Source organism: Lutra lutra, chromosome 1 (assembly GCF_902655055.1).
Source record: "Lutra lutra chromosome 1, mLutLut1.2, whole genome shotgun sequence".
Classification (NCBI taxonomy): domain Eukaryota; kingdom Metazoa; phylum Chordata; class Mammalia; order Carnivora; family Mustelidae; genus Lutra; species Lutra lutra.
In genome coordinates this window covers 215015614-215042436 of record NC_062278.1, presented here as the reverse complement: position 1 = coordinate 215042436, position 26823 = coordinate 215015614, and the positions used below count along the sequence as shown (strand labels likewise).

Here is a 26823-nt window from a genome sequence, read left to right as displayed (position 1 = left end):
GAATAGTAATCAAATCACCTAGCAAAAACCCAAATCATGTAAGTCCTTTTAACACTCTCTTACTGATAAATCCAGTCATTTAGGGTTTGCAGTCCTTTGTGAAGTAGGGCTCCATGCCCAGCTTGGAGCCCAACATGGGGCTCAGACTCACAACCCTGAGACCACGACCTGATTGAGAGTCATATGCTCAACCAACTGAGCCACTGAGGCGCCCGTTATTCCTGGAGTTCATCACACCACTGCTGACTGCTGGTGGAAACACAGTGGGTTTCGTCTAGCAAGATGACACTGACCAAATGAGAAATTAGTTCTTGACAGAGACTATACCTGTAAAAGGATGAAAAGTACCTCAGCACATACACACAAGCTAATATTGAGAATGTGTGCTAAACTTGACAAAATTACAAAGCTGATCTGAAAATTCATAATTACAATGGGATATTTTAATATATACTCTCAGGAAATGAGAGACTCGGTATTTGGTAGCATACAAATTGTATTAAAACAGTTAATAAAATATTTTAAGATTTTGAGAGTAAGAACGAGCTCAAGAGCACAAGTCAGGGAGAGGGGCAGAGGGAGTGAAAGCAGCAGACTCCCCACTGAGCAGGGAGCTCAACAGGGGGCTTGATCTCAGGACCCTGAGATCTTTTTTTTTTTTTAAGATTTTATTTATTTGACAGAGATCACAAGTAGGCAGAGAAGCAGGAGGCGGGAGGCGGGAAGCAGGCTCCCTGCTGAGCAGAGAGCCCGATGTGGGGCTTGATTCCAGGACCCTGAGATCATGACCTGAGCCAAAGGCAGAGGTTTAACCCACTGAGCCACCCAAGTGCCCCAGGACCCTGAGATCTTGACCTGAGTCAAAGGTAGGCGCTTAACCAACTGAGCCACCCAGGTACCCCAGTTAATGTTTTAAGAAATGACTACGGAAGATTTTATTTGACAAATGCATTGCTTTTAATCACATACAAACATACTTGAAGACATACTGAGGAATTACACACAGCTGTGAACTAAGGGACACATCCATAATCAGCCTGATACGAGGGAGGGGCCAGTTTTCACAGTCGCAGCACAGCAGAGGACCGAAGTCCAAGGTGGTTCTTTTGGATGGCATCACTGTAGCTATCGCAGTGGAATCAGGAACACATGGTCACTAGTAGTATTACCAAAACAAGGTGTTTACTACACAAAATAGACCTTAAATGAATACAGTATAGAGGAGAGGAGAGTCTGAGCAGCAGAGAATACTCCCAACCATGAAAGTTCCAATTAGTTGCCTGGATGCATGAGGGCTGGCAGGAAAATCCAAACTGCGGTGGATCTTTGATGCAGAACTTGTGAAGGTGTATGTGGAACCTGCACCTCTGAGAAATGGAAGTCGGGCAGTTAACTGTGGTTCTGAGGGCACTCTTGACTGGCGGGGCAAGCGATCAGGAAAACGGGTTGCAAGCAGGTTATCCTCCAAGCTCCTATACAGCTTCTGTCTGTCTGTCTGTCAGCTCTGAAACCTAATGCCTCCAGTACTCCGGCCTTCCAAACCTCATGCAAGTGAGGCTACAGGTAGAATCACAAAGGGAACAGATTCTAGAAAATGTCACATTACCCAGGTGACAAAAACTGGTTTTCTCCTAAGAAAGATGGAATATTTGACAGGTAATGGATATCCAGTAGCTGACAGAGGCGGCCAGTGGGAAAATCCCAACAAATACCAAAATGTCATTTATCAGCAAATTCTAAACCATTATTTTAAAATTAAACCTACTCGCACATTTAGAAACCACCTCGATTCATCCATGGATGAAACTCCAAAATGGAAAGAGAAAAATGTTACTGATTTTTTTTTTTATTTTATTTATTTGACAGAGATCACAAGCAGGCAGAGATGCAGGCAGAGAGAGAGAGGAGGAAGCAGGCTCCCTGCTGAGCAGAGAGCCCAATGCGGGGCTCGATCCCAGGACCCTGAGATCATGACCTGAGCTGAAGGCAGAGGCTTAAACCACTGAGCCACCCAGGCGCCCTGTTACTAATTGATTTAAGGAGAAAACAAATATCTATTAATCTTTAAACAACAGTAATGAGTACTTACAGAATTATCTCACCTCAATGTTCATTTTTCAAAGTTAAGAGTAAATATCCACAGTCCAGAGATCCACTTTAAGAATGAGGCACTGATAAAGACAATATATAAAGACAATATATTTATAACTTTTATAGTGATTGGGGTTACAGACATAGGGATTCATTTGTATCAGGCTTTCTTATATTTGTTGGACTGCTCTCCCGTGGGGCTTTCACATGTGAGGATGAAGGTTCACTGACGTTTTTCCCACACTGCTTACATTCGGGAAGTTTCTATTCATTGTGAGATCTCTCATGCCTTCGAAATGAATTGGGACGACTGAAGGCTTTTCCACATTCTTTACATTTGTACGGTTTCTCGCCAGTGTGCATTCTCACGTGTCCTCGAAAGGTAGTGCGATAAATGAAGGCCTTTCCACATTCCTTACACTCATAGGGTTTTTCTCCAGTGTGCGTTTTCTCGTGTGTCCGAAAGGACGTGTAACAACTGAAAGCTCTACCACACTGTTTACATTCATAGGGCTTCTCTCCTGTGTGAGTCCTTTCGTGTATCCGAAAGGAACTGGGAAAATTGAAGGCTTTCCCACATTCCTTGCATTTATAAGGCCCATCTCCAGTGTGCATGATCATGTGCGTTCGAACACTTGAGGGAGAAATGAAGGCTTTCCCACATTCCTCACATTTATAGGGTTTCTCTCCAGTGTGCTTTCTCATGTGTCCCTGAAAGGTTGTGCGATAAATGAAGGTTTTGCCACATTCCTTACATTCATAAGGTTTCTCGCCAGTGTGCGTTCTTTCGTGTATTCGAAAGGAACTGGGCCAACTGAAGGTTTTCCCACACTGCTTACATTCATAGGGTTTCTCTCCAGTGTGAGTCCTTTCATGAGATCGAAAGGAACTGGGACAAATGAAGGCTTTCCCACATTCCTTACACTTGTAAGGCCCATCCCCCGTGTGTGTGATCATGTGGGTTCGAATGCTTGACAGAGAAATGAAGGCTTTTCCGCATTCCTTACATTCATAAGGTTTCTCTCCTGTGTGAATTCTTTCATGTATCCGCAAACCTAGAGGGGAGCTGAAGGTTTTCTCACACTGTTTACATTCATACTGTTTCTCTGCAGTGTGAGTCCTTTCATGTCTTCGAAAGGAACTGGGACAACTGAGGGCTTTCCCACACTGCTTACACTCGTAGGGTTTCTCTCCAGTGTGATTTCTTTCATGTATTCGCAGACCCAGAGGGGACCTGAGGGATTTACCGCATTGTTTACACTGATAGGGTTTCTCTCCAGTGTGAGTTCTCTCGTGTGTTCGCAACGAAGTGGAACAACTGAAAGCCTTCCCACATTCCTTACATTTGTAAGGTCCCTCTCCTGTGTGAGTTATCATGTGTCTTCGGTAAGTCGTGAGCCACGTGAAAGCTTTCCCACATTCCTGACATTCGTAGGGCTTTTCCCCAGTGTGAGTCCTCTCATGTCTGTGAACAGATTTGCGGTAACTGAAGGCTTTCCCGCATTCCTTACACTTGTATGGCTTCTCTTCACATTCGTGGTACTCATATGGCTTATGTCCACTGTGAGATCTGATGTGCCTACTAAGGGACGAATGACGCACAAAGACTTTTCCACACACGCTACATTCACATGGTTTTACTCCAGAAGGCGTTTCCTTGTTCAGAGTAAGATCTGGAGTCTGGATGATGGTTTCTCTACACTGACGACCTTCAGGTGGTTTTATTCCAGAAGGACTTTTCTTATTCAGGTTAAGGTCTGGAGTCTGGGTGATAGTTTCTCCACACTGATGACCTTCAGGTGATTTTACTCCAGAAGGCGTTTTCTTGTTCAGAATACGATCTGGAGTCTGGGTGATGGTTTCTCTATACTGAGGACCTTCAGGTGGTTTTATTCCAGAAGGACTTTCCTTGCTCAGGTTAAGATCTGGAGTCTGGGTGATGGTTTCTCCACAGTGATCCTCTTTGTTTTCATAAGGTTTTTCTACCATATGACTTCTGTAAACAATGAGAAATGTATTAATGATTTCTTGGTAATTCGTATTAGGATATTAGAATTACATTTTTTATAATTTACAGCAAAATGAAGGTTTCCTGCCCTTTCTGAATTGTTTGAAAAGTTAATAGACTGAATGTTCCATAAATAGGACTTGACCACAGCTATCATGTAAACAAAGATTATTAACATACAGGGTTGTTTGTTTATTAGAGACTGAGAGTGAGTGAGCACAAGCAGGGGGAGTGGCAAGCAGAAACAGGCTCCCCACTGAGCAAGGAACCCGATGCAGGACTTGATCCCAGAACCCTGAGATTGTGACCTGAGCCAAAGGCAGGCATATAACAGACTGAGCCACCCAGGCATCTCAACATACAAGGTTTTTCTTTATGCTGTTTCCAAGTGGACAGTTTTGCAAACACTGAACACCTATGTCCTATTTAAGTAAATATTTTCAGTGAAAAAAAATTTAAGGATAAATTTGAACACTTTGGGTTTTATTTATTTATTTAAAGATTTTATTTATCCATTTGACAGAGAGAGAACAAGCAGGGGGAGTGGCAAGCAGAGGGTGAGGGATCAGGGAGCCTGAGATGGGACTCCATCCCAGGACCCTGAGATCATGACCTGAGCTGAAGGAAGACCTAGAACTCACTGAGCCACCAGCACCTCTGAATAATTTGGTTTTAGAAAATTCATGCTAGGGGCGCCTGCGTGGCTCAGTGGGTTAAAGCCTCTGCCTTCGGCTCAGGTCATGATCCCAGGGTCTTGGGATCGAACCCCACATCGGGCTCTCTGATCAGTGGGGAGCCTGCTTCCTCTTCTCTCTCTCTGCCTACTTGTGATCTCTGTCAAATAAATAAAACCTTAAAAAAAATGCATGCCATAGAAGGATTCTCACGTGGGACACTGCTATACTATGTGACTCACCTTAGTTTTCTCCCCTGCGTATAGTACCCATCTTCGGTGTCATGATCTTCCCATTTTTTCCCTAAAATGCAAATGGAGAAAAATAATTCCATGTTTTTAGAAATTATAAAAAATTACTAGATTTTAGGTCTATGTGAGCTTAGCTTACTAATGTATTCTTTTCCCACATGTTAGAACAAGACTGATGGGCAAGAAATACTTATTCTCTAACTGCTAACGTTCAGTAAGAATGTCATCATCTTTACCTACTGAGGCCAGGTTTCTGAAGGTTTCCCGCATCACATCTCTGTAAAGTTTCTTCTGCGAAGAATCCAGTAAAACCCACTCTTCCAGGCTGAAGTTCACAGCCACATCCTCAAAGGTCACTGAATCCTAAAACATCCCAAATATGTTCACAGTAGCATACGTGAGTCTGACAGCACTGGGGATATATACTCAATTTATAGGAAGGTTGTGTTATGTATGTGATTCTGTGGTCTCCAACATTTACGTCTTGGTCATGAGAATTTACTTTCTGTTCCCACTTCCTCATAAATTTAGCATCATGAACACATGCAAATTATTTACTCATCGTTACTGTGATCACTTTAAATGTTACTGTTCTCTAATGGCGGGGTCTAGAGTACCTTGGAGAAATGAGCGAAATGCTATACAAATGAGACAAGTGTTATTTTAAGCACACTAATTCCTGTTGAGAAAGACGCTCTCATCTCCCTCCTTCTTACGTACCATTTAACTCAGCACTCCATGACGCGCCGGTTCGAGTCTGCATGAGGTTTTAATGAGTAAAACACAGTGAAGAACCGGAAACTTGTTCTAGTCCCAGCACCAACCACGAGCGTCCCGGAGGCCTGTGGAAATGCAACTTGTAACAAGGATCAGCTTTCCGTGTCGGCCGGAAGTCCTCCAGGCCGTCACAAGTAGCCAGACGTAGCTGGACAAAGGCAAATATTCTTGTGCAGAAGCCGTACTCTGCACCGGTGCAGTACTTACTGCATCCGTTTTTCCATTATCTCCGTCCCGTTCACGGGAGCCAAAAATTATTCAGAAGCGACGGCTCTGAGGTCTCCACAGAAACCCCATCCAATAAGCCTCAGGGCTGCTTCTCACTTTTTAGGACACATACTGAGTTGAGAAGGTGCTAGAAGAACTCTTTTTGGTCAAACCATAACAGCGTCCTTGGCCCACGCTAACCTTGATGAATATGTTAAGAGCTGCGGGTCGTGAGGGAGTCCACGAACATCCACAATGGCTTGATGGTGAGTCTGTTCGTGAGTGTTAAATAAAGGATTCAGCAGTGCTCTCCTCCAAGAGAACATAAAATCTCCATCCTCCAATTTCAGGAGGAAGTTCCTGACCAGTCCCTCTAGAGGGGACCCTCTCATTTTCTTTCATTTATGAGCTGCGACATGGTGCACAGAAGCACCACAGCCAACCCCCAAGTACAGGAATCCCTAAGCTGAGGACACCAGGTACTGCCAAGAGGGGATAAGGGCGTTCACTCGGGAACTGAGGTCTCGGGGGAGGAAGGCAGGCCTCTCATGCTGGCAAGAAATGGCTTAAGAGACCAGGGAAAAGCAGGCAGACATTTTTTCTGAGGCTGTGAGTGGACTAAAGGTTCACACACAAGGGCAGGAGCCTGTGAACGGAACCTCGTGCCGCTGCCAAAGCAGGAAGCACTAGGCTTTCTCTCTGTCCTGGATAGAAGCGGACCAAGGAGGGAGGAGGAGGGATGAGTTTCAAAGCTGTGAGCATCAAGCATCAAAAATCAGAGCCAGAGATCTGGTTGTTGTTTGTCAAATAATGAACTCAGAAGCAGTCTCTCCCTCACAAGGAAAAAGCAAAAGCCTTAAAATGAAACAACTCTTCTTAGATTCCCCCAGAGAACTGAGGACACAGGGCAAACCACAGTCTTCAAAATTGGAGACAGAAAAGAAGCTATTTTGAAATATGCCCAGAATATTCTATTCTTAACAAGGCCTGTGTTCAGAAGAATCTGTTTCACTGTAGCCTAAGCAAACAGGAAAAAAAAGAACACACTCTCCAAGAACTTTGGGATAATGACAAGGATAAAATACACAAAATGGGACTAACTGATGGAAAAGAAAGGCAGAAAAAAACAGAAAAAGTGAATCTTCCTACCATTCGAGAGAAGCTAAGAGAAGACAAAAGGGAAATGAAGGGAAAAAAACCCCAAACAATTGAAAATGCAAATTCAAGCACATCCTATTCAAACTGTAGAAAAATAAAAAACGAAGAGAACATAGTGAAGGAAGCCAGGGGTGGGAGGGGAGGGGGGAGGAACAAACCTCAGTCACACTGAAACGAAGGTAAGAATTAAACAGGACTTCTTTCCAAAACCATTTCAGCAAGAAAGAGACTGGAGTGAAACACTTAAGGTATTGAAAAGTAAACCACCACCCCCCTATAATTCTGTTAGAACTGTTCTTCAAAAATGAAGGAGAAATAAGGATGTTCTGAGGCAAAAATTGAGGAATTTGACATGAGTACACCTGTTTTTCAAAGAACATGAAAAATTCACTGGGAGGTACATAAGGAAGAGCATTAGGAAAGAAACTAATGAAGGTAAAATACCTTTTCTTTTACTAACAAATCCGACAGACCTCACTTTTGCATTCAGTAATAAGCTTTTGGGTAAGTGAAATGAATGACAATGTTACATGGGCCAGGGAAAAATTAGGAATACTCTAACAGGAGGTAAACTCGGGAAAACAAAGTCAAGAAACTATAATTGATATGCTGCGAAGAGAGAAAATGTTCAATTAAAGCCAAAGAAGGCAGAAAAATGGCCGAAGACAAAGAAACAAGGACAACAACAAGAAAGAGTAAAAAGCATTGTAGATACTAATCAACATTATCAATAACCACTTTAAAACATCAATGGTTTAAATCCAACAACTGAATGATACTGTAACAGCACATTAAAAAGAACTAAAGATAAAGACACAAATACACATGAAAGGAAGGAGAGAGATGTACCACACCACAGTAACCAAAAGAAAGCCAGCAGAGCATATTAATTTCAGACGAGGATGTCAAAGCAAGGAAATTTCAGATAAAGAGGGAATCATGTAATGATCACTGGGTCAAATCTCCAAGAAAATGTAACAACCCTTTCTGTGTATATAACAGAATAGCAAAATATGTTAGGCAAAAGATGGACCTGTCAACAACCCCGTATCAGTAACGCAAAAGTTCTAGCAGGAAGAAAATCAGGAAGGACTAGTTGCATTGAACAGTACCAATGAGCAACAGGTTTCATTGAAATCCATGGGATAGGTCATGAACAGCAAATCTCCCTTCTTCTCAAATGCACAGGCAACCGTCACCAGGACAAACCACCTTCTGGGCTATAAAACACCTTAAATTTGAAACAACAGAAATCCTACAAATATGTTCTCAGGAAACAGCAGCATTGATCTAGAAATCAGTAACAGGAGAGTAGTTGGAAAACCCCAAAGACATGGAGATAAAAACTTCTAAATACTGGGATCAAAAAAGTCTGAAGAAATCATTATTTTGAATGATATGAAAATAGAATTTATTAAAAGTTGTCTGGTGTAGCAACTGTAGGAGCCTAGCAGGAAATTTATACCACTGAACAAATAAACCAAAGGCAAAAAAAAAAAAAAATCGACAATAATGTAAGCAACTACTGGAGGAAACAATAAAGAACAAACCTTAAGCAGAATAAAATAGTCCAGTTCAAGATGGTGACATGGAATGACCCTCTACCTACTTTCTCCCACAGACACACTGAATCTACACCTACATATGGAATAATTTCCTTGGAAAAATCTAAACCCCAAAAACTAGCTAAGCAACTCCTGCACGCTGCTGAGTGAGGAAACAACCCACAGGAAGGCAGGTCAGAGAGGCTGACACACAATCTTGCCATAAACCCCACCCACAATCACCCACAATGTGTGCAGCAACCCAGTCAGGAGGGAACTCAGAATCCCAAGCTTCTTCCCGAGGAGTGAAGGTTCTGAACCCATCTGGTACCCCCAACTTTTAAGACCTGAACTTGAAGTTGAGCCCCCAAACATCTACCTTTGAAAGCCAAAGAAGCCCGCATCCATGGGACCAAGAAGGCTACGCAACCTTGACACAGTTATTAAAAGGCTCACGTGTGCAGACTCACCCAGCCCAGGACCCAGCATAGAGGCAGTTAACTGAAAAGCACCCCCACTTTTCTGTTGAAGAGGCTTGCTTGGGGGTGCCAGGGTGGCTCATTCGGTTAAGCATCTGACTCTTGATTTCAGCTCAAGTCGTGAGATGGGCATGGAGCCTGCTTAGGATTCTCTTTCTCCCTTTCCTTCTGCCCCTCCCTGCTCTAAAAAAAAAAAACAAAAACAAAAAAACCACGAGTCTTGCTTGCTCATCTTAAAGTGTCAGCTTGAAAGGCAGGCATCTAATTTAACACACATCTAAGGGCTTACTGAAATGTTCTCCCAAAACAGACAATTTTGTGCTGCTCCTCTGTCTCCCTCCAGCTCTCCGGTATCTCCCAGGAGCATGTGCCCTTGACTGACACTTGTGATTTTTGCAGAAAATTTCTGCTGCCCATGAAACACCTCTCGCTTGCTTGGCTCTGGTGGTTAGGGGGCTTACACCCGTTGGGTCCCACGAGACTGTAACAAGTGGAGAAAGAGTTCTTAACTGGCCACCACCGTTACCAGGGCACAGCAAAGAAAGGCACCCAGTCTCTGTGAAAGAGGCCTATTAGTTTACCTTCATAGCTGTGATCTAAGGGGTAAGCTTCAAATTAAACACACACCTAGGACCAGAAACTGGGGAAGACAGCAGTGTGGGAGGCTGCCAACACTGACTCCAGCTTTGGCCCTCCAAAGCTGGGTTTCGTGTTCCTGGCCCCTCGGAGATTAATACACATACGTTAGGAATGTCCACCAAGGCCAGAATGAGGGGAGAATTGCTTTGGCCTTTCATCCATCTGTCAGAGATAACATTGTCATCCCCCTTCCTGGCACACAGGTGATAGGTACCCCAAGAGCCAATGAAAGGTCAGCAGTCAGTCAGGGGCATGCATGTTCTCTGAGGTACGTGCAGCCCTCTGATCTCGCTACAGGGTCCCTCTGTGTGTCCCCTTCCTCTATAAAATCTGTGGACTGAGGCCTGGGCTTGTGGAGAACAGCTATGCAGCTGCGGTGGCCCAGCCTCTGACCACTCTTCCGTCAGTAAGTTACCCTGAATACAACTCTGTCAACTGTGTGAAGTGGCCTGTTTTGATTTTGGTCTCAAAGCACCTTCTCCATTTGAAGGATACTTCACTGTCTCTCCTCCATCTCCTCACAAGTGAACACCATCTTCCCGTGCTCCCTCTGTCCTGCCTCCAGCCCCCCAGGCCATATGAATGTCCAACATAAGAGCTTGTATTACAAGCCCTGGAGTCCCTTCATACCCTGCCCTTGGTGGCCAGCAGGGCTTATAGTCAGTGGGCTGGGACCAAAGAAAGAAACCATTCCTAACTGGTTGTTACTCACGGCTCAGAGCAGAGGAAGCAGGCAGAACTGTCCATCTCCCAGTCTTCACCTACAAGAGGTTATGTTGCAAACTTTAAAAGCTGCTGCCTGAGGGTCTGCCTTCTAATCAGCCTGAATCTAGATGCTGACGGAGATCCTCCTCTTGGGGCACTGTAGGCCTTGGCATACCCCCAGTTACTGGGAGCAATTACAAATAGCCTTCTTGGACAATCACAAAGGTCTGAGAGACAACAAAGGGCTCTCTTCCATGAGTTCATTCCTTCAAGACTGGGAGAGGGGGCTGTTTTGTCTAACACATAAAAACCAACAGAGTGTCAAGGAAACCAAAGAAACAGAACAATATATTCCCCCCCAAAAGCAAAATATAAAACCTTAGAAAAAGACCTTAACAAAAAGGAGATAGGTAATTTATCCGATAAAGGGTCCAAAATAACAGTGATAAAAATGCTCACCTTGCTCAGGAGAAGAATGGATGAAAAAAGAAAGAATTCCAACAAGCAGAAGAAAACAAAGTACCAAGCAGAAGAAAACAAAGTACCAAACAGAAGTCATAGAGCTAAAAAAGAACTGAACTGAAAAATGAAGACAGGGCAGAACTTACCCAATCAGAACAGTATAAAGAAAAAGGAACGAAAAAGAGTGAAGACAACTTAAGGGACTTATGGGACTACATCAAGCTGACCAACATCTGCATTATTGGACTCCCAAAGAGGAGAGAAAGGAGAAAACTTAAATAACAGCTGAAAACTTCCCTAACCTGGAGAAGGAAACAGACAGCAAGATCCAGGAATCCCAGAGAGTTCCAAATACAATGAACCCAATGAGACTCACACCAAGAAGCACTACACTTAGTGTCAAAGCTAAAGTATAAGGAGAGGCAATTAAAACCAGCAAAAGAGAGAGAGGGAGAGAGGAAAAAAAAAACGTGTTATGTACAAGGTAACTCGCATAAGATCATCAGATTTTTTCAGCAAAAACTTTGCAGGCTAGAAAGGAGTGGTGTGACATATCCAAAGTGCTGGGTGGGGGGAGAAAAAAAAAACTGCCAGTGACGCCGGGGTGGCTCAGTTGAGTAAGCCATCTGCATTCAACTCAGTTCATGATCTCAGAGTCCTGGAATAGAGCCCCACATCCAGCTCCTTGCTCAGCGGGGAGCCTGCTTCTCCCTCTGCCTGCCACTCCCCCTGCTTGTGCTAGCTCATGCTGACAAATAAATAAATAAAATATTTTTTAAAAAGAGAAAAAAACTGCTAACCAAGAAAACTCAACTCAGTAAAGCTTTCAGAATTGGAGAATAAGAGTTTTCCAACGAAGCAAAAGCTAAAGGAATGCATCAACAGTAGACTGGCCTTGCAAGCCATGCAAAAGGGACTTCTTTACATTGAAATGGAAGGATGCTAATCAGTAACAGGAAAATATGAAAGTACAAATTATACCAGTAAAGGTAAATATGTAGTGAAATTCAGACTAATGTAAAGGTTGGAGGTTAATCATATGAAGTTGAGGTTAAAAGTCAAAAGTATGCGGGCGCCTGGGTGGCTCAGTGGGTTAAGCCGCTGCCTTCGGCTCAGGTCATGATCTCAGGGTCCTGGGATCGAGGCCCGCATCGGGCTCTCTGCTCAGCAGGGAGCCTGCTTCCCCCTCTCTCTCTCTGCCTGCCTCTCCGTCTACTTGTGATCTCTCTCTGTCAAATCAATAAATAAAATCTTTAAAAAAAAAATAAAGTAAAAATCTATACTGCTTACAAAAGACCTCAGGTGTAAAGACATTGGGATTGAAAGTGACATACGGATTCAAAGTAACAGGACGGAAAAAAACAATCTGTGCAAATGAAAACTAAAATAAAACTAGCTATTTTGGGGCGCCTGGGTGGCTCAGTGGTTAAAGCCTCTGCCTTCAGCTCAGGTCATGATCCCAGGGTCCTAGGATCGAGCCCCACATCAGGCTCCCTGCTGAGCAGGGAGCCTGCTTCCCCCCCTCTCTCTGCCTGCCTCTCTGCCTACTTGTGATCTCTGTCTGTCAAATAAATAAATAAAATCTTTAAAAAAACTAGCTATTTTGTCTGACACAAAATAGGCTTTAAGACAAAGACTATAAGACAAAGGAGGTCATTATATGATAGAGGCATGAATAAGAGAATATATTATTTGTGAATGTTTATTCCCTCAAAATAGGAGCATCTAAATATATAAAGCAAATAGTAACAGATCTAAAGGAAGAAATAGCCATATGATAATAGTAGGGGACTTTAATATCTTAACTATTATCATTAGATGTATCATCCAGGCCAAAAAAAGAAAGAAAAACAGTAAGGAAACACTGAATTTAAGTGACCCATTTTTAACAGACATTTCCATCTAAAAGCAACAGAATACACCATTCTTACATGCACATAGAACATTCTCCACAATGGATCATGTATTAGGCCACAAAACAAGTCTTAATAAACTAAAGAAGATTAAAGTCACATCAACCATCTTTTCCAATCAAAACGGTGGGCCTACAGATCAACTGCAAGGAGAAAACTGGACAATTCACAAATATGTGCAGATGAAGTAACACGCTACTGAACTAATGGGTGAAAATAATCAACTTGAGAAGTCAAAAAAATACCTTGACACAAATGAAAATGGTAATACTACATATCAAAACTTACAACATACAGCAAAAGCATGTTCCAAGAAGGAATTTCATAGCAATTAATGCTTACATCAAGAAAGATCTCAAATAAACCCAACTTTATACCTCAAGGAACTAGAAAAAGAAGAAAAAAGTCCAAAGCTAGAAGAAGAAATAACAAAGATCATAGTGGAAAGAAACAAAATGCAAATTAAAAATAGAAAAAAAATCAGTGCTGAGTGAAATAAGTCAAGCAGAGAGAGTCAATTATCATATGGTTTCACTTATTTGTGGAACATAACAAATAGCATGGAGGACATGGGAGTTAGGAGAAGGGAGTTGGGGGAAATTGGAAGGGGAGGTGAATAATGAGAGGCTATGGACTCTGAAAAACAATCTGAAGGGTTTGAAGAGTTGGGGGGGGGTGGGAGGTTGGGGGAACCAGGTGGAGGGTATTAGAGAGGGCACGGATTGCATGGAGCACTGGGTGTGGTACAAAAACAATGAATACTGTTATGTTGAAAATAAATTTAAAAAATGATAAAAAAATCAGTGAAACTAAGAGGTTTTTTTTTAAAATATTTTATTTATTTATTTGAGAGAGAGACAGTGAGAGAGAAGAGGGTCAGAGGGAGAAGCAGACTCCCTGTGGAGCTGGGAGCCTGATGTGGGACTTGATCCCAGGACTCCGGGATCATGACCTGAGCCAAAGGCAGCCACTTAACCAACTGAGCCACCCAGGTGTCCCTAGAGTTGGGTTTTTTTTTTTTTTTTGATAAATAAAATGGATAGACCTTTCGTTAGAGTCTAAAAGAAAAGAGAGGACTTAAATATATAAAATCAAAAATTACAACTGGTACAACAGAAATACACAGGGTCATAAGAGACTACTATGAACAATTATACACCAAAAAACTGGACAACCTAGAAGACATGGATAAACTCTTAGAAACAAAATACATATCAGGACTGAATTATGAAAAAGCTGAAAATCTGAACAGACTGATTAGTAGTAAAAAGAGTCAACCAGTCACCAAAAGCATCCCAACAAATAAAAGTCCAGGACCAGATGGCTTCACTGGTAAACTCTGCCAAACATTCGAAGAAAAAGTAATACCAAATCCTTCTCAAACGCTTACTAAAAAATAGGAGGGAATACTTCCAAACTAATTTTATGAGGCCAGTGCTACCTTGATACCAGAAGATGCCATAAGAACATTACAGTCCAGTATCCCAGATGAACATAAGCTAGAAAAGTCATCAACAAAATACTAGCAAAGTGAATCCAACAACACACTAAAAAGATCATCTACCACGATCAAGTGGGATTAATTCCATAATGCAAGTATGGTTCAGCATCTACAAATCAATGTGATAAATCATATTAACAAAATGAAGATCAAAAATCATGATTTCTCAATGGATGTAGAAAAGGCATATGGCAAAATTCAATATCCATTTACGATAAAGACTCTCAATAAAGTGGTGTACAGAGAAAATACCTCAGAGCATAATAAAGGCCATAATAAAGGCCATGACAAGCTCACAGATAACCTCATACTCAGTGCTAAAAGCTGAAAGTTTTTCCACTAAGATCAGGACCAAGAGGAGGATGCCCATTACACAAATCTGGGAAGTTCTAGTAAGGGCAATTATGCAAGAAAAAGAAAAATGGTACCCAGTTTAGAAAAAATGAGGTGAAGTGGTCTGTTTATAGATGATAGGATATTCTGCAGATCTTCCTCAACTTATGATTGTGTTATGTACTGATACATCATTAATTGGAAATATCTCTAAATTGAAAATGTAGGGGCAGCTGGGTGGCTCAGAAGGTTAAGCATCTGCCTTCAGCTCAGGTCATAATCTCAGGATCCTGGGACCAAAGCCCCAAGTTGGGCTCCCAGCGCAGTGGGGAGTGTGCTTCCTCTGCCTGCCCCCCTCCCCAGCTCATGTGCTCTCACTCTCTCAAATGAAATCTTTTTTTTTTTAAACTGAAAATGTATTTAATATACCTAACTTAATGAACATACAAGCTAAGCGTCACCTACCTTAATCATACTCCAAACACTTAGCCTGTAGTTGGGTATAATTATCTAACACAAAGCCGATTTTTAAAAAATTTTTACAAAGCCTATTTTTTAAAAAGTCTTTTTAAAAAAGATTTGTTTGGGGGAAGGGACAAAGGGGAAGCAAGAGAGAGACTCTCCAGCAGACTCCCTGCTGAGCGAAGAGCCCTTCACAGGGCTCAATCCCATGACCTTGAGATCATGACCTAACTGACTGAGTCACCCAGGCGCCCAACAAGGTCTATTTTTAACAATGTGTTGAATTTCTCATGTAGTTTATTGAATACCATACTGAGAGTAAAAAAACAGTATGGTTGGGGCGCCTGGGTGGCTCAGTGGGTTAAAGCCTCTGCCTTCGGCTCAAGTCATGATTCCAGGGTCCCAGGATCAAGCCCCACATTGGACACTCTGCTCGGCAGGGAGCCTGCTTCCTCCTCTCTCTCTGCCTGCCTCTCTGCCTATTTGTGATCTGTCTGTCAAATAAATAAATAAAATCTTTAAAAAAAAAAAAAAAGAAAGAAAAAACCAGAATGGTTGTATAGGGACAGAAGGGTTTTAACGGTAACAGTCATTTACCCTCAAGATTGTGGGGCTGATTGGAAGCTACAGCCAGCTGCTTCTGCCATCCAGCAGGACGGGAGAACACGGAACTGCATACTGAGAATGGAAAAAATCAAAATTCAAAGTATGGTTCCTACTGCATGTGTGCTGCTTTCGTACCATCAAAAAGTCAAAAAATCTTGAGCTGAACCATCATTAAGTTGGGAACTGTCTGTATACAGAAAATTCTAAAGACTCCAGCAAAAAAATGGTTACATTCCTCTACACTAATAAGGAATGATCAGAAAGAGAAATTAAGAAAACAATCCACCTTAACTCCATAAAAATATTTTAAAGGTATGTGAACTATATTGAAATTAAAATGAAAAACTTAATAAAATTTAAAAAATAGCCCAGGGGACACCTAAGTGGCTCAGTTGGTTAAGCATCTGCCTTCAGCTCATGTAATGATTCCGGGGTTCTGGAATGGAGCCCCTCACTGGGCTCCTTGCTCAGCAGGGAGCCTGCTTCTCCTCTGCCTGCTGCTTTCCCTACTTGTGCTCACTATCTCTCTGATAAATAAAATCTTTTTAAAAATAAATAAAGTCCACTTACAATTGCATCAAAAAGAATAGGAATAAACTTGATCAAAAAGGTAAAAGGCCTATGTACTGAAAACTGTAAGACACTGATTAAAGAAACTGATGACACAAAATAAATGCAAAGATATTCCATGCTCAGTGGATTGAAAGAATTACTACTGTTAAAATATCCACACCATCTAAAGCAATTTACAGATTGAATGCAATCCCTGTCAAAATCTCAATGGCATTTCCACAGAAATAGAACAGTCCTATAATTTGCATGGAACCACAAGGACTCTGAATAGCCAAAGCAATCTTGAGAAAAATCTGGAGGCATAACATTCTCTTATTTCAAACTATGTTACAAAGCCCTAGTAATCAAAACAGTAAGGCATTGGCATAAAACAGACATACAGATCAATAGAATAGAACAGAGAATACAGAAATAAACCCACACTCTGTGGTGAATTAATTTACAACAAAGAAAATAAACATTTATAGTGGAAAAAAGGACCATCTCTCCAATAAACAGTCCCAGAAAAACTGGACCACTTTCTTACACCATACACAAAACTCAACTCTAAATGGATTAAAGACGTGAGTGTAAGACATGACTCCATAAAATTTCTAGAAGAAAACAGGTGGTAAGCTCCTTAACATCAATCTTAAAGATGACTATTTAGATCTGACAACAAAAGCAAAAGTCAACAAGTAGGTCTATATCAAACTAAAAAGCTTCTGCACAGCAAAAGAAATCATCCTTAAAATGAAAAGGCAACCTATTCAATGGGAGAGAATTATTTACAAATTGTATCTCTGGTTATATCCAAGGGGTTATATCCAAAATACATAAAGAACTCCTAAAACTCAATACCAAAAAAGGAACCCAATTAAAAAATAAAATGGAGGGGCGTCTGGGTGGCTCAGTGGGTTAAAGCCTCTGCCTTCAACTCACGTCATGATCTCAGGGTCCTGGGATCGAGCCTCGCATCGGGCTCTCTGCTCAGCAGGAAGCCAGCTTCCCCCCCGCCTCTGCCTGCCTCTCTGCCTACTTGTGATCTCTCTCTCTGTCAAACAAATAAATAAAATCTTAAAAAAAAAAAAAAACGGGCAGAGGATCTAAACAGACATTTATCCACAGAACACACACAGGTGGCCAGCAGGTACATGAGAAGGTACTCTACGTCATGATCACCAGGGAAAGGCAAATCAAAACCACAATGAGCTATCACCTCACACCTGTCTGAACAGCTGGCATCAAAAAGACAAATAGCAAGTGTTCGTGAGGATGTAGGGAACCTTTGTGCACTACAATGACCACGTGATCCAATAATACCACTTTTGGGTATTTATTGGAAAAAAAACTAACTCGAAAAAATATAAGCAGCCTATATTCACTGATTACTTACAATAGCCAAGATATGGAAACAAGTATTCACCAATGGACAAACTGACATATATTAATAGAATATTATTCAGCCATAAAAAAGAATAAAATATTGCCCCCCCCCTTTTTTTTTGAGAGAGAGAGAGCAGGGAGGGCAGAGGGAGACAGAGAAACTTAAGCAGGCTCCAGGGGTGCAGAGCCCCACACGGGGCCTGATCTCACAACCTGAGCCAAAATCAAGAGACAGAGGCTCAACCCACTGAGGCACCCCAAAGTCTTACTATTTTTAACACATAAACTTTGAGAATATTATGCTAAGAGGAAAAGTCAGAAAGGAAAGACAAATACTATGGTCTCACTTATACGTGGAATCTGAAAACCACAGGGGAGCCGGTGGCACAGTCGGTTCAGCATCCCACTCTTGGTTTCGGCTCCAGTCATGATTTTAGGGTCATGAGATCAAGACCCATGTCGGGCTCCGTGCTTAGGCAGAGTCTGCTTGAGACTCTCTCTCCCTCTGCCCCTCCCCACCGTGCATGCACAGAAGCTCTCTTTGTAAATAAATCCTATAAAAACTAAAACAAAAACACAAACTCATATGCAAAGCAAACTGGTGGTTGCCAGAGGTGAATGGTGGGGAAAATGGGTGAAGGGAGTCACAAGGTACAAACTTCCGGTAATAAAATAAGTCACGGGATGCAGCATGCGACATGGTACCCACAGCTCTTAACACCATTAACACTGAATATTTGAAAGCTGCTAAGAGAGTTAGGTCTTAAAAGTTCTAATGTAAGTAAAGAAACTGTAACTATGTGCAGTGAAGGATGTTAACTAGACTTAAACTGTGGAAATATTTCACCGTATACACAAATATGGAGCCATTATGTTGTACACCTGAAACTAATGTTACATGTCAGTTATATCTCAATAAAAATAAGGAAAATAAAATGGTAAAACTTATAAAAGACATTAAGAGTTACAGGAAATGAAGAGACAATATCAAGAAAACCAAAGGCTAGTTCTTTGAAATGATTAATGGAATTGGTGAATGTTGAGTCAATCTAAGTGAGAAGAGAAGGAAGACAGACATTACTCATATCAGGAATACAAGGAGGTGAAAACGAAAAAACATGTGATAAAACTCAACACACATGATAACACACTAGGAATAGAAGGAAGGAGTTCCTGTTCTTGAAAAAGAACATCTAGGGGCGCCTGGGTGGCTCAGTGGGTTAAGCTGCTGCCTTCGGCTCAGGTCATGATCTCAGGGTCCTGGGATCGAGTCCCGCATCGGGCTCTCTGCTCAATAGGGAGCCTGCTTCCCTCTCTCTCTCTCTCTGCCTGCCTCTCTGTCTACTTGTGATCTCTCTCTGTCAAATAAATAAAATCTTAAAAAAAAAAAAAGAAAAAGAACATCTACATGAATCTTGCAGTTAACATGATAATAAGGGTGAGAGACTCATTGCTTTTCTGGTAAGCTAACCAGCAAGGTAAGGAGTCTCCTCTCTCCACTCCTATTCCCCATTATCCGAGAAGACCTAGCTAATGCAGTAAGGCAAAAAAAAAAAAAAAAAAAAAGGAAATAAAAGTTATATAGATTGGGAAGCAAAAAATAAACCTGTGAGTTATATAGTGCATGGTTTACTATGTAGAATATCTGATAGAGTCCCCAACAATTCCAGAGATCACTTTGAAAATCAGTAACAGAGCACAGCAAGGTTGAAGGAAGCAGCAGTCAACTGTTTTCCTATAGACCCACACAAATACAGTCAACTGACCTTTGACAAAGGACAAAAAGGCAATACATAGAGAAAAAGCCTTTAAAAAAAAAAGAGGGCACCTGGGTGGCTCAGTGGGTTAAAGCGTCTGCCTTCGGTTCAGGTCATGGTCCCAGGGTCCTGGGATCGAGCCCCGCACTGGGCTGTCTGCTCAGCGGGGAGCCTGCTTCCCCCTCTCTCTCTGCCTGCCTCTCTGCTTACTTGTGATCTCTGTCAAACAAATAAAATCTTTAAAAAAAAAAAAAGATTTGGGGCACCTGGGTGGCTCAGGGGGTTAAAGCCTCTGCCTTCGGCTCAGGTCATGATCCCAGGGTCCTGGGATCAGGCCCCACATTGGGCTCTCTGCTCTGCGGGGAGTCTGCTTCCTCCTCTCTCTGCCTGCATCTCTGCCTACTTGTGATCTCTGTCAAATAAATAAGTAAAATCTTTAAAAAAAAAGATTTTATTTGAGAGAAGAATGCATGCATGAGCAGGGATAGGGGCAGAGGGAGAGAGAGAATCTGAAGCAGACTCTGTGCTGAGTGTGGAGTCCAACGTGGGGATCAATCCCAGGATGCTGGGACCATGACCTGAGCCAAGATTAAGAGTCGGATACTTCACGGACTGAGCCAGCCAGGCGCCCTGAAAAAATTCTTTTAAACAAACAGTGCTAGAAAGAGTGGCTATCCACATGCAAAGGATAAACCAAAAAAAAAAATTTAGACACTGACCTTATGTCTTTCCCAAAACTCAACCAAAAATATATTGTAAATCTAAAGTTAGAAACTCCTAAAAGATCACATAGGAGATGATCCTGGGTTAGCTGACGTATTTTAAGATACAATACCAAAAGCAAGATCCATGAAAGAAAAAAATGGGAAGTTTCATTTCATTAAAATAAAAATCCTGTTCTACAAAAAAGAGTGGTAAGAAAATGAACAGTCACGGGGCACCTGGGTGGCTCAGTGGGTTAAGCATCTGCTTTCGGCTCAGGTCATGATCCAGGGTCCTGGGATCCAGCCACATGCTGGGCTCCCTGCTCAGTGGAGAGCCTGCTTCTCCCTCTTCCTCTGCTGCTCCCCCTGCTTGTGCTCTCTCTCTCACTCTATCTCAAATAGATAAATAAAATCTTGAAAAAAACGAACAGTCACATGCAGGGAGAAAATTCTTACAGAACAGTTATCTGATAAAGGACACCCAAAATGTCCAAAGAATTCTTAAAACTAAGACAAACAATCCAATTTAAAATGGGCAAATGAGGGGCGCCTGGGTGGCTCAGTGGGTTAAAGCCTCTGCTTTCAGCTCAGGTCATGATCCCAAGATCCTGGGATCGAGCCCCGCATCGGGCTCTCTGCTCAGCGGGGAACCTGCTTCCTCCTCTCTGCTGCTTCTCTGCCTGCTTGTGATCTCTGTTTGTCAGATAAATAAATAAAATCTTAAAAAAAAATGGGCAAATGATTAAAAAAAAAAGTAAATGATCTGAACACACAACACAAAAGACTGCACACCACAGACTGCAAATAAGCATATGAAAAGAAGTTTAACTTCAAATGTCAGCAGGGAATTAGAACAAAAATGGGTATCACTAGGCACTTATAAGGACACAATTTTTCAAAACACTCAGAACACCAAACGCAGGTGAAGATGTAAACCTACAGGAATCTCATTCACTGTTGGTAGGAAAGGAAGATGGTAAGCTTACTTAGGAAGACAGGCAGTTTCCTATAAAACTAAACATACTCTCTCTTGGGGCGCCTGGGTGGCTCAGTTGAGTTAATAAGCCTCTGCCTTCGGCTCAGGTCAGGATATCAGGGTCCTGGGATCGAGTCCCGCATCGGGCTCTCTGCTTGGCAGGGAGCCTGCTTTCTCCTCTCTCTCTCTCTGTCTGCCTCTCTGCCTACTTGTGATCTCTCTCTGTCAAATAAATAAATAAAATATTTAAAAAATAAAAAAAATTAAAAAAAAAAAAACTAAACATACTCTCACCAAAGGATCTAGTGATCATACTCCTTGGTAGTTCCCCAAATTAACTGAAACTTCGTACTCACACAGAAACATGCAAATGAATGTTTACGGATGTTTTATTCATAACTGCCAAGAGTTCAGGAGAGCCTTCAGTAGCAGAATGAGCAAACACCCATGATACACGCACGTGACAAATATTGCTTAGTGATCAAAAGAACTAAAGGATAAAGCCAACAAAACACCAGCAGGAACCTTTAAAGTATATTAAGTGAAAGAAGACACTCAGACAAGGCGAAACGCAGTTTCCAAGTGCAGGATATTCTGGAAGGGACCAAACAGTGAGCCGGTAAAAATCTTTCCGGTGAAAGACTGGGGTGTTGGAGGGAAGGCTGACTGAACAAATAGGGGGAGCACAGACTATTTTTAGGAAAGCAAGAGACTATTCTATACTAGAGAGAAATGATGGACACGGGGTGCCTGGTGGAGCAGTCGGTTAAGCGCCCAACTCTTCGTTTCAGCACAGGTCGTGATCTCAGGGTCCTGGCATGGAGCCCCGCGTCGTGCTCCGCGCTCAACAGAGTCGGCCTGAGACTCTTGCTCTCCCTCCCCCTCATCCCACCTCTCCCCACACATGCATGTGCTCTCTCCAAAATCAGTAAATAAATCTTAAAAAGAAATGATAGACACTTGTCATTGTACCTTTGCCAAAACCCACAGATTGTACTGAACACAAAAACATCTATGTTTGTATCAACAGTGGCCTTCAGGGCAGGACTACTGGTCCATCAGTTGTAACAAATACACCACAGGAACAGGAGATGTAAAAAAATATTGCGAACTGTGGATGCAGAGGGGTCAAGTGGAACCTCTGTACTTTGTGATCAATTTTTCCATAAACATAAAATGCTCTAACAAAAAAACCCTGAACTCTCGTCTTTTTGTATCTTTTTTTTTTAATTTTATTTATTTGACAGACAGAGATCACAAGCAGGCAGAGAGGCAGACAGAGAGAGAGGAGGAAGCAAGCTCCCTGCTGAGCAGAGAGCCCTATGTGGGACTCGATCCCAGGACCCTGAGATCATGACCTGAGCCGAAGGCAGCGGCTTAACCCACTGAGCCACCCAGGCGCCCCTCGTCTTTTTGGATCTTAAAATTTTTTCTGGTCTACTAGTTTTTTATGAATTGTAATTCTTAGCATGCAATTAATATAAAAGAAACAAACTTATATACACTATATTTTACTACTTAATAGTGTTTTCAACTTTTGCTACTTTAAATTCAATTGTAAATTAATTTAAATTTGGGATGCCTGGGTGGCCCAGTGGGTTAAAGCCTCTGCCTTCGGCTCAGGTCATGATCCCAGTGTCCTGGGATCAAGCCCCGCATCGGGCTCTCTGCTCCGAAGGGAGCCGCCTTCCCCCTCTCTGTCTGCCTGCCTACTTCTGATCTCTGTCAAATAAATAAAATCTTTTTAAAAAATTAATTTAAACTTTTCTACACAGGAAATCATTCTAAGATCTAATTCTTTAAGTACTAGCCAGTATAAAAGTGCAGCCCATAAAAAATGAAAAATTTCAATGCTCTAACTAAAAGGACAAGGGATAAATAAAGGACAAGGGACACCACAGTGTGTCCCTCTGCCATATTTCACACTAGGGATACTGTCAGGAATGAACAGTATGTTGCACTGCATTAGGGGACTGCATTTAAATCCTGAAACCTACTAGGAGTTTTAAGATTTACATAAGCTCGGGTAGTTTTTCTGACATCAATTAAAACAAATTCATTTGCCTTAAAAAACAGTAAAGCCTTTTAAACGTCAAAGTTGCCTGGAGACCTGCACATACAAAAACGGGTCTGTACGTGAGAAATGAGGGGCGTCCAGTGGGCTCAGTTAGTAGAGCATGCGACTCTTGATCTCGGGGTCGTGAGTTCGAGTCCCAAGTTGGATGTGGAGATTTCTTAAAAATAAAATCTTTAGGGGTGCCTGGGTGGTTCAGTGGGTTAAGCCTCTGCCTTCAGCTCAGATCATGATCTCAGGGTCCTGGGATCGAGCCCCACATCCAGCTCTCTGCTCAGCAGGGAGCCTGCTTCCCCTATCTCCCTCTGCCTGCCTCTCTGCACTTGTGATCTCTCTGTCAAATAAATAAATAAAATCTTTAATAAATAATAATAAAATAAAATCTTTAGGGTACCTGGATGGCTCAGTTAGTTGAGTGACTGCCTTCAGCTCAAGTCATGATCCTGGAGTCCCAGGATTGAGTCCTGCTCTGGCTTCCTGCTCACCAGGGGGTCTGCTTCTCCCTCTGACCTTCCCCCTCTCATGCTCTCTCTCTCTCAAATAAAATCTTTAAAAAAAATTAAAAAATAAAATATTTTTAATAAAAGATTTTATTTATTAGAGAGAGAGATCACAAGTAGGCAGAACAGCAGAGAGGGGGAGGCAGGCTCCCTGCTAAGCAGAGAGCCCGATGCGGGGCTCGATCCCAAGACCCAGAAATCGAGACGTGCGCCAAAGGCAGAGGCTTAACCCACTGAGCCACCCAGGTGCCCCCAAAATAATATCTTTATATTAAAAAATAATAATAAGATGAAAAATGTGCCTGAGAACTTCAATATGCCCATCTCACAGCTTGAGACTGTTCCTAAAAGGAATAAAAAATTCTGTTTGGTTTCAAGATTTTTTTGCCTCACACATTTTTCTCAATCAACTTACATTTTCAAAGCCCGAGAAATAAAAATAAAAAAATCTTACCCATTCAGACAGGAAATAAAACTGCAAACTACTAAGGAAGACTAGACTGAAAGGACTGGAATATTCAACAGATAAAAAAGAATGCCAAGGAAAGAAATGCAAACATTCAAGTCCGCTCAGATAAGCAGCCTGCTTACCCAGAGTTAAGAAGGAAAACCCATATTCAGAAATTAGACCCAATTCCAAGCTGGGCTCTAGACATTCCCAGGTGAGACAGCACCTCCACAGGGGGTCAGCCCCTGGTGCAGGAGGGACAGGAGGATCACCCGAGAACCTGCAGGAATGGGCTCTGGGAGCCCCGCACACCCTCCTTTCTCCTGGCAGCTTACGTGAACTCCCTCCCCCAGGGTTTCCAATATTACCTATGAGGAAACTCTCAGGCAGATTCAGTTTAAGGTTGTGACCCTAATAAACGCCCAAATTCATAAACATCTTGTCCAGGAGACAGAACTCCAGACTCTCACAATTTCTCAGTACACAAATTACACTCTGAGTACACCTGTATCATGGATGCAAAACCCAAACATGCAAAAACATCTAGGCCTGAGAAAACGCCCTGTGCCTTTGCCAGCTCAGAGCTGGCCTCAGCTTGGGAGTTACTGGCCTCAGGGCTCTGCTCCCCAATCACAACGCTCTGGACCACCACTGATCATTTAAATGACATAAACCCAGGGGTTCAAGAATCCCGCAAAATCTCACACACCCAGTGTTTATGTGTAAAGGAGGAAAGAAAATTTTACGGAATTATACTAGTTCAACAAGAAAACCAACTTTCTACTATCAGAAAATGAAAATGTCCATTATTTCCAAGGAAAGAAACTGATTTGTAAACAACTGGCTTGGGATACTTAGTGTCACAGGTCTAGGCCCTGCTATGCCATTTAAAATCACCTGAAAGAACTAAAAGATCTCAGAATATTACTGTCCCCACTTAGAAGAAAAAAGGGAACAAACTGTAACAAATAGGAAGGAATAATTTTTTTTTTCTGAAATTCACCTTTTTGGAAATACTTTATACTTGTCTCCCAAGCTAAGTCTCAAGTGAATAGATCTTTTCAGAATGACAAACGCAAGGAGGGGCAATGCTGACAGGACAGATCACCCAAAAAAGTTTTAAAGAAGAACTTCCACTCAAAGGACATCCGACAGGACGTCAGTGTCCAGGAAAGATCTTGGGCGGGGCCGCACAAAGATTTCATTAAACAGTCCCAGGTGGTTATTCTCCGCTTTCTTCTCATGTGAAATATCCACAAAAATAAATCTTTAAAAAGAGCCATCCATAGCTCTGTGGGTAAATGATAAAATACTGCGTAATATGAAATGCATCCCGGAGAACAAATAGTTAATAATGATGCTCTAAACTGGAGAGGAAAGATGGCGTTTCAGAAATCACGGAAAGATCTGGAAATTGAGGCATTTATTGCCAGTCCCATGAAGAGCTAGGCTGGAGGCACAGGGTCGTGACTTTGAGACCCTACCCCCAAATGTTTGGAAAAATGTGGGGACACCGGGTCCCCCCAGGGAGAGAGGGAAGGGGACCCCAGAGACCACAGCACCTCCCACACACGAACCCGGGAGACCGAGGCATGACCGTCCCCTGATGACCCTCCCTGTGGTCATCGCCTGATCTGAGGGAGACGCGGCCACGCAAGGACGGGAGAGGATGGCATGGGTCCCTGCGGCCGGGCCGGCCCCGGGCTGCGTGCCGCGCCATCCGCGGCCTCGGGTCCCCAGACTCCGGAGTTCACCAAGGGGAACCAAGGTCCAGCCGCGGCCGGTTCCAGCCGGTCCCACCACCCGCCTTTCCCGACTCCCGGCCCCGCACACTCACCATTGCCCGCTTTCTGGGGTACCGGGTCGACCACCATGCGATTGCCGCGGCCGGCGGAGCTCACGGCGACAGAGGCTGTGGCGGAAGCTCCCCAAGCCTTTCAGGACAGCGCGAGGTGATGCGAGCCTCGGCCGGACAGCGGCGACGGCACCCAGTCCCCGCCGTCCACAGCGCGTCGCCCGCACGTACGGTTCCAGCGACTCCCCTGATTGGGCCGTTCGCGAGGCCCCGCCCCCGCCCGCCTGAGTGACAGCGGGCCGGAGGTCACGTCTTTGAGTCGACCTTGCTTGGGCGGCGGGCTGCAACCTGGTCTCTCCGAGGACATCGCTCTGAACCGTGAGGCCACCAGGCCACTCACGGAGCCGTGACCCTTCCTCACAAACACGGACCCAAGTGACCTCACCGTAGGTAGTGCGGAGTCTGGTTCCATTTGGATCTTGGACCATCTGCCATCAGGGAGTCTTCTGCCCACCACGCCCCCCAACCGCACTCATTTGTATGGAAAGAATCTCGAAGCCTTGGGCCACTTAGCTTGCTGGGAGGTTTGAACCCCACAGTCCTAGACCAGCCCCGAAGCCTCAGGTGCTCGCAGGTCAGAAACATACTGAGGCAAAAACCCACTGGAAAACCTTTCAGCGTCATTCCGTGGATACTTACTGCTCAAAGGTTAGAGGAGGAAAACAGAAAGAACACCGCTTAGGGAAAAATAAGAGATGGTAAAGGTATCGAGGATAAACAAAGCATGGGGACAACGGTCATCGAAGGGGCAGGACAGAGGT

General features: G+C 43.0%; 1 protein-coding gene across 1 annotated transcript; it reads right to left on the bottom strand.

Annotated features, from left to right (window-relative positions):
- Nucleotides 1-1960: 1960 nt before the first annotated feature.
- Nucleotides 1961-26254, bottom strand: LOC125084327 (zinc finger protein 791-like). Its single transcript, XM_047701552.1, has 5 exons — nucleotides 26045-26254; nucleotides 5745-5866; nucleotides 5261-5387; nucleotides 5016-5076; nucleotides 1961-4087 (listed from the first exon to the last, which is right to left on the bottom strand). Exons 2-5 carry the CDS (start codon nucleotides 5745-5747, stop codon nucleotides 2356-2358), a joined length of 1923 nt encoding a protein of 640 aa, XP_047557508.1. The 5' UTR covers nucleotides 5748-5866; nucleotides 26045-26254; the 3' UTR covers nucleotides 1961-2355.
- Between the last annotated feature and the right edge of the window lie 569 nt (nucleotides 26255-26823).

Excerpts from the sequence above, each read along its gene's own strand:
- LOC125084327 (XM_047701552.1), bottom strand. Across the intron at positions 5,077-5,260 it reads CAGAAACCTGGCCTCAGTAG|GGAAAAAATGGGAAGATCAT; the intron begins GTAAAGATGATG and ends TTTGCATTTTAG. Across the intron at positions 4,088-5,015 it reads ACGCAGGGGAGAAAACTAAG|AAGTCATATGGTAGAAAAAC; the intron begins GTGAGTCACATA and ends CATTGTTTACAG.